The 8,865-nt window shown below is 38.2% G+C and overlaps 1 protein-coding gene across 1 annotated transcript; it reads left to right on the forward strand.

Annotated features, from left to right (window-relative positions):
- Positions 1-5,630: 5,630 nt before the first annotated feature.
- On the forward strand, positions 5,631-6,658 carry LOC139846702 (uncharacterized). The gene is made up of 2 exons (XM_071836192.1): positions 5,631-6,389; positions 6,488-6,658. The coding sequence occupies exons 1-2, from the start codon at positions 5,684-5,686 to the stop codon at positions 6,502-6,504; spliced, it is 723 nt and encodes a 240-aa protein (XP_071692293.1). The 5' UTR covers positions 5,631-5,683; the 3' UTR covers positions 6,505-6,658.
- The last annotated feature ends 2,207 nt before the right edge of the window (positions 6,659-8,865 follow it).

Below are 8,865 nucleotides of genomic sequence, written 5' to 3' on the forward strand. Positions count from 1 at the left end.
TAAAAAAGGTATCCAAGTAGATCCGGGGAAGATTGAGATGGTGAAGAGTTGGGGACGACCGACTACGCCTACGGAAATTCGAAGTTTTCTCGGATTGGCCAGTTATTATCGTCGGTTTATCCAAGACTTTTCTAAGATTGCTTCTCCTTTGACGAAGTTGACAAGGAAGAACGTAAGGTTCAATTGGGAAAACGAGCAAGAAAATGCTTTTTAATTGTTAAAAGATAAGTTGTGTCAAGCTCCGGTGTTAGTGTTGCCAGAAGGGGTAGAAGACATGACGGTTTATTCTGATGCTTCTTTAAAAGGGCTCGGGTGTGTTCTAATGCATTGGGGTAAAGTCATCGCTTACGCCTCTCGACAATTAAAGGAACAAGAAAAGAAATACCCGACTCATGATCTTGAATTGGCGGCGGTGGTACATGCGTTGAAAATTTGGCGCCACTACTTGTATGGTGTCAAGTATACAATTTATTCGGATCATAAGAGCTTGAAACATCTCTTTGATCAACGAGATTTGAATTATCGTCAACGTAGGTGGATGGATGTGGTAAAGGATTATGATTGTGAGATACTATATCATCTAGGTAAGGCGAACGTGGTCGCAGATGCGTTAAGTTGAAAGAGTCAACATCCGGCAATACGAGTAGGATCGTTATGCATGATTATTACTAATGATTTCCTTGTAAAGCTTGGTGAGATTCAAATTAAGGCTTTTGTCAACAACAAGCATGAGGAACGAATCGTGGGGCAAACGGAGTCTATTACTTTAGGCCCGCACGGCTTGTTATCTTTTCAAGGAAGAGTGTGGGTGCCTAAGATGGGTGGTTACCGACAAGTGCTCCTTGATGAAGCACATAAGTCAAAGTATTCCATTCATCCGGGTGCAACGAAAATGTACCTTGATTTAAAGAAGGAGTATTGGTGGCCGGGCATGAAACGTGATGTTGATAAGTATGTTGAACAATGCGTCACATGTTTGCAAGCCGAACACCAAAAGCCGTACGGTAAGTTACAGCCATTGTAAGTCCCGAAATGGAAATGGGAGCACATTACCATGGACCTCATTACCAAGTTACCAAAGACGGCGAGAACCCAATATGATACGATTTGGGTGATAGTTTATAGATTGACGAAGAGTGCTTTGTTTCTTCCCATTAGGGAAACGATATCGTCGGAGACTTTGTCCAAGTTGTTTATCAAGAAGGTAATATCGAGACACGGGGTTCCTATATCTATTGTTTCGGATCGAGATACTCGCTTCACGTCTCGGTTTTGGAATAAGTTTCATGAAGATATGGGTACTCAATTGAAAATGAGCACGGTGTATCATCCTCAAACGGATGGTCAAACCGAGCGTACGAACCAAATGTTGGAGAATATGTTAAGGGTGTGTATTATTGATTTTGGTGGCATTTGGGATGAGCACTTACCATTGGTGGAATTCTCGTACAATAATAGTTACCACACTAGTATTGGAATGCCACCTTATGAGATGCTTTATGGGCGTATGTGTCGAACTCCTATTTGTTGGGGTGAAGTGGGACAACGAGAAATCAGGAGTACCGATTTGGTCCTAGAGACGAATAGTAAGATTGAGTTGATTCGGGCTCGACTTAAGGCGGCGCAAGATAGACAAAAATCTTATGCCGATAAAGGTAGACGAACGATCGAATTTCAAGAAGGTGACATGGTGATGCTTAAGGTTTCTCCATGGAAAGGTGTTATTTGGTTTCGAAAGCGAGGAAAGTTAGCTCCTCGATTTATTGGTCCTTTCAAGGTTTTGGAACGTGTTGGTGAGGTTGCTTATATACTAGAGTTGCCCGAAGAGCTTGCGGGGATCCATAACACGTTTCATGTTTTCCATCTCCGTAGGTGTCTTGCGGATGACTCGACTTGGGTGCCGTTAGATGAAATTGCGCTGAACAACAAGCTAGAGTATGTTGAAGAACCGATAGCCATTCTTGATGAGAAGGTTAAAATGTTGCGAAACAAAGAAGTTAGAACTTTCAAAGTGCAATGGCGACATCGAAAGGGTTCCGAGTTTACGTGGGAATCCGAAGAGTTTGTCATGGTTTATCTTTCGGCATGTCATGCGGCTTGGATCGCGAGGACTCACTCCGATTCAAGTGGGGAAGAGTTGTAACATCCCGTTTTTCCCATACATTTCTAAAGGTACATACTTAATTATTAGTACGCTTATAACTTGTGCATTTATGTGATTAAAAGACCTAAGTGCTAGTTATTGTGTAATTATTAGTATTGTAACGGAACGAAATTGTTCAAACTCATTAATATAATTATGGTATTAATTTATTTTGAGTTATGTTCCTATTTTGCATATTTTATCCATGAATAAGTAATTATTCTAAATTCCGTAGTCGATCACAGTTGTGGGAACAAGTGTGAGGTTTAGACTATTATGAACTTGGATTGGTATACATTCACGGGATGAATGTGGGGCAAGGTTGCAACCAAGGTTCATAGATATTTGTGGGATACAAATATTGGAAGACCCGCTCTCAAGATTTACTAAATGGAGCCTTTGTGGTTGATCACATGTAATCTTGAGTAAAGGAGAATATCATTGTATCCTTTGACCTGAGATACATATTGGGTTCAGATATTCACTGAATATCGTGCCTTGATTCTTTCCTCCGCTATTCTGAGAAGGTAGCTCATAAGGGAGGCTTCAGGTATGGTACGAAGTGTAGTGTCTAGGACGTATGTAGTCAAGATGGAATTCAGATGTCTAAGGCCTGATAAATTTAAATCTATAAGAGGGTGATCACTCTATACCTCTTGGATTTAACATGACATCTAGGACGAAAGGATATAATGAAAGATTCACCTATTCATATTCGAGGTGGGAACTCGAAAGGGATGATGTTATTGAATGGCACAAAGTCATAGCATATTGGGGGTGATGGACGGTCGTTAGGTGGTATCCATCACTTGCATTAATTTCTTATGTTTCTCGTGCAAGTGGGAGATTGAAGGTATTTCGTATGCCCGAGAGACATATTAAATTAATGTGGCTAATATGTTATGATCCAAGTCGGGTCATACCCAATAACAAGCTAACCGACACCTTATATGTATTTAATCTTAACGAATGGATCGTTAAATAAATACGCGACACTTGGATTTTAGAAAATCGGTTTTCTAAAATATCATCACTTGGGATAAATTATTTGGATAATTTATATGTAATTATTTATAGGTTTAAATAATTATGTTGTGTTATATTTTATAAAATGGTTTATAAAATTGTTGCAAGTAACAAATACATGTTTGTTTTATATAAGTTTTATAAACTTATATACAAGTTTTATAAAATTGAATCTTGTATAAAATAAATGTGTAAGTGTGGGCAGTTTTGTAGGCTCCAAGAAGAGTCCACCCATGCTTATTCTTGTGACTTTTAAAGACCACAACTCCCTAAGTGCATGCTAGTTTTATAGACCAAAGAAAGACTCAAAAGGGACAACATTTCAAGTGCCAAAACAGCTGACATTTTCTGTCCAAAAACTGCTGCTGCTGTTCGAAACTTTTGGGCAGAAAGAAGGGTCTTCAAGCTTGGTTTTTGGTCATTCAAGTATCTCTAAATCCTAACTACATTAAGGGTGGTGTTGGTAGTTAAAAGCTTGTGGGTATAGCTCTCTTGAGGCTTCAAGTTAGAAGCAATTTCTTCATCATCTTCAACATCATCTTGTTAGAAATCTAAACCCTCAATTAATTTGAGGAGGTACATTTCTTATCCTCTCTTGTTATTTGTAAGTATATATTCACAACTTGATCCTATTGGGATTTAGCTTTAATTGGCTTAAAGTTTAACAAGTAAAATTTGATAATTACACGCTTCCGTTTATTAAGATTCTTAAAAGGTTTTAAGACTTCTCAAACTTGTTAAATCCCAACAATGGTATCTAGAGCCGAAGTTGTTGAAATATGCTTCGAGATGGTTATTAAACCCACTATAATTTTGCATTCTATGAACATGCATGAAGTAGAATGTAAAATTTTTGGTTTTGGGTGGTTTGTCATTTTGGCCAAAATCACTTGTGATTCTGCATTCTGTACTGCCAATCACTTGTGATTCTGTACTGCCAATCACTTGTGATTCTGTACTGCAAATCACTTGTGATTCTGTACTGCCAATCACTTGTGATTCTGTGTTGCCGTTCACTTGTGATTCTGTACTGCCAATCACTTGTGATTCTGTGTTGCCGATCACTTGTGATTCTGTATTGCCAATCACTTGTGATTCTGTGTTGCAGATCACCTGTGATTCTGTGTTTCCAATCACTTGTGATTCTGTATTGCCTATCACTTATGTTGATGATGTTCACAATCTAAGCCTTGACCTTGTGTTTGGTTGCATGCATGGTTGATTGATATTTATTCAATTGGTTTGTAATAATATTTATTCATTTGGCATGTAATAATTCATTTGGTTATGTAATTTATTTTATATTTGGTATGTAAAATAGATTAGGTTGTAATTTCATTTTTTAGACAAAATGTATTAGGATATATTTTGTATAATGATGAAGAATGATGAAGACTTGAAGAACACATGAAGAAGCATTTGGATGCAAGGTTAAGTGGGAGATTTGAAATCTCCTACTTTGTGTTATAACCCCTTATCCGGTGGCATTTGTTTTCGGCTAAACAAATGTCTACCAAAATGGCTTGATTGTGAACATATTTGTTTTGCATGCGTGGTTGTTTATTGTATGGTTGTATGCTACAAGTTAATCACACAAGTTAACAACAAGCAAAATGGCAATTTAATTGGTTAAATTAAAAATGGCTAAAAGGACATTAATAAACGGTTATTAAGATCATGATTAGGATCATATATATAAAATGGTTTATAGACATGAAAATGGATTTCAAATGAACCATACACTAAATGCATGTTAGTGTATGGCATAAAAGTTTTCTCAAACTAGAATTAATGAAAACTTAAAATCCCTTAACTAAAACAAGGTAAACAAGTTTAACGCCATCCTTTTGTGGGAACACTTGAACATAGTAGGGAACTCATAATGGGATAAAGGTCACCTAACCATTATGAACTAACTAATATGCTTAAGGTAAAATTCGCATGCTTGTGGGATAAAGGTCACCTAACCACTTGTATGTTAATTTTACATGTTTGCACAAGTAGGACGACTTGATTTAGGAATCATGAACTTAGGGTCACCGAAGCATGAGGAACAAATAGGCGTTGATGGGATAAATATGCCATGCAAAAGGATTGCATGATCCCATAACTTAGAAGTTGCAAAAGGATTGCAATTGTCACATAAATGACTACCTAGCTAAATCAAATGACGGGATAAAGGTCACCTAACCGAAATTTGATTTACCGTTGGATTCTAAGATTTAATAAAACAATTAAAAATAAAAGGGTATTGTTTATTAAATTTAAAATCGATACTTAAAAGAACTTTGTTGAATTTTGTAGATGGCCTCCAATAACAACAACAACATGCAAAATGCACCACTTAACCTAAACAACCTATCGTTAAGGTCTCTCCTCGAGAAAGACAAACTCAACCATACGAACTTTATGGATTGGTTCCGTAATCTTAGGATTGTCCTCAAACTTGAGGAAAAAGCGTATGTGTTGGAGGACCCTATTCCCGACCAACCGGATGAGGAAGATCTAGAGGGCATGGCTTATTATGACAAGTATTGCGCCGATTCGGTGCAAGTCGCTTGCCTAATGCTTGGGACTATGATACCCGAACTCCAAAAGGATTTCGAACATCATAGTGCATATGACATGATTACGCAATTGAAGGAGATGTTCCTTCAACAAGCACGTGTCGAGCGCTTCGAAACGGTTCGAGCGCTACATGCATGTCGTATGGATGACACCCAATCCGTCTCATCTTATGTTCTCAAAATGAAAAGCCTCATTGATCGCGCTAACCGTCTCAATCTCAACATATCCAATGAGCTAGCCACCGATCTTATCCTAAACTCCTTGTCAAAGAGGTTTGACCAATTTGTAATTAATTACAATATGAATGGGATGGATAAGACCATTGGTGAGCTTCATGGCATGTTAAGGACGGCCGAAACTAGCATGGGTAAAAGGACTTCACCCGTGCTAGTGATCAATGATGGTGGGTCCAAAGGTAACAACACCTCTAAGCCTAAGGCGGCTAAGAGGAAAGGACCCGCCCATCAAGGCAAGGGAAAGGGAAAGATGGCTACCCCAACCAAAAACAAGAATAAGAAACAAAAGGTTGCCGGACAAGCAAACCCCAAGGAAGACCCATGTTTCGGTTGCGGTGAAATGGGTCACTGGAAACGAAACTGCCCGGTCTACCTTAAGGAGTTGAAGGAAAAGAGGGATGCGGGGCAATCCTCAGGTAATATATATATGGTATATATAGAGCTTAGTATTACTTCTTCTAATACATGGGTATTAGACACTGGATGTGGAACTCACATTTGCAATTCATTGCAGGGGTTCAAAGGAAGTAGCAAGCAAACGGGAACATCAAGTCTCTACATGGGTAATGGAGCCAAAGTGCAAGTGAAGGCTCAAGGAGACTTTGTGTTAAAGCTTCCAAGTGGTTTGGAACTTATTTTGAAAGATGTTTTGTATGCACCCGATTTATGTCGAAACATTATTTCCGTTTCCCGTTTGAAATAATGTGGTTTTAATCTTAATTTTGTTAATAATGATATCCATGTTTATTTAGATAATGTATTCTATTTCAAGGCTTCGCCTTCAAATGGAATTTATGAATTGGTTCATGATGACACATCATCTAGTAGCTCAATGTACCATACAAGCACCAAGAAACTCAAAAGGGATTTGAGTGATTCCTACTTATGGCATTGTCGCCTTGGTCACATAAACAAGAACCGAATGCATACACTTCAAAAGAATGGACTTTTGAAATCAAATGAAATGGATTCGTTTGATGTATGTGAGTCTTGTTTACAAGGCAAGATGACTAAAGCACCTTTCAAAGGGACCTATGAAAGGGCTAAAGACTTATTGGGAATAATACATTCGGATGTGTGTGGACCCTTTAAGCCCATGACAAGGAATGGTGAAAGATACTTTGTTACATTCATTGATGACTTTAGTCATTTTGGATATGTCTACTTATTAAGACACAAGGACAAAACGTTTGAAGCATTCAAAGAATATCAAAACGAAGTACAAAATCAACTCAATAAGACAATTAAGGTACTTCGTACCGATAGAGGAGGTGAATACCTAAGCGATGCTTTCCAAGATCATCTTAGGAGTTGTGGAATCATCTCACAACTTACTCCACCCGGAACACCCCAACTTAATGGAGTTTCCGAAAGGAGGAACCGAACCCTAATGGATATGGTTCGATCTATGATGGCAAGAAGCTCGTTACCTCTATCATTTTGGGGTTATTGTCTAAGCTCCGCTGCTCGTATTTTAAATATGGCCCCAACCAAGAAAGTGGAACGAACTCCTCATGAGATGTGGTTTGGAAAACCTCCTTCTCTATCATACTTGAAAGTATGGGGATGTGAAGCTTATCCTAAGCACCATGTTGCTAATAAGTTACATGCTCGATCCACAAAGTGTATTTTCATAGGATATCCCAAGGATGATATGGGATACTATTTCTATGATCCGACCGAGCAAAATGTATTTGTTGCTCGAAAGGCGAAATTCCTTGAAACCAAATTCCTTATGGAAGGTGATGGTGAAAGGAAAATAGATCTTGTAGAGGTTCAAGATCAAGCCGATGATACACAAATGGTTGACACTAGCACTCAACATGAGGATGTTGAAAATAATCATGTGGATGATCAAAGTATACAGAGCGTTCGTAGATCTAGTAGGATTAGTAATCCTCCTGAGAGATATGGTTTTCTCGTGGATGGTTGCTATACGGTTGATTTGGATGAACCGACAAACTACGAAGATGCTTTATCAAGGATTGATAAATACAAATGGCAGGAAGCCATGAACGCCGAGATGCAATCCATGTATGAAAACCAAGTTTGGGAACTTGTTGTGCAACCTCCTAGCTCCAAGCTAGTTGATTGCAAATGGCTTTTCAAGAAGAAAACCGACATACATGGAAACTTGGATACATACAAAGCTAGACTTGTAGCAAAAGGTTTCACTCAAACTCAAGGGGTTGACTATGATGAAACTTTCTCGCCTGTGGCAATGCTAAAGTCTATTAGGATATTGTTTGCCATTGCTGCTCATTATGATTACGAAATATGGCAAATGGATGTCAAAACCGCTTTCCTAAATGGATATCTTAAGGAAGATGTCTATATGGTACAACCCGAAGGTTTTGTTGATCCGAAAAATCCTAAAAAGGTATGCAAGTTAAAGAAATCAATCTACGGATTGGAACAAGCATCTAGAATGTGGAATCATCGTTTTAACGAAGAGGCAAAGAAATTTGGCTTCATTAAAAATGGTGATGAAGCTTCTGTATACAAGAAAGCTAGTGGGAGCTCTGTTATGTTCCTTGTGCTATATGTGGATGATATATTATTATTTGGGAATGATATTACCACAATGCAAGAAGTCAAAACTTGGCTAAAGAGTTGCTTCTCCATTAAGGATCTTGGAGAAGCACAATACATATTGGGGATAGGGATCTATAGGAATAGATCCAAGAGATTGATAGGTTTAAGTCAAAGTACATACATTGATAAAATCTTGAAAATGTTCAAGATGGAAAACTCTAAGAAAGGTTTGGTACCTATTCAAAGAGGAACCGTTCTCAGTTCATCTCAGTGTCCCACCACAAAAGATGAACAAGAGAGGATGAAAAATGTCCCATACGCATCTGCTATTGGGTCAATCATGTATGCAATGATATG

This window comes from Rutidosis leptorrhynchoides, chromosome 5 (genome assembly GCF_046630445.1).
Source record: "Rutidosis leptorrhynchoides isolate AG116_Rl617_1_P2 chromosome 5, CSIRO_AGI_Rlap_v1, whole genome shotgun sequence".
Classification (NCBI taxonomy): Eukaryota; Viridiplantae; Streptophyta; class Magnoliopsida; order Asterales; family Asteraceae; genus Rutidosis; species Rutidosis leptorrhynchoides.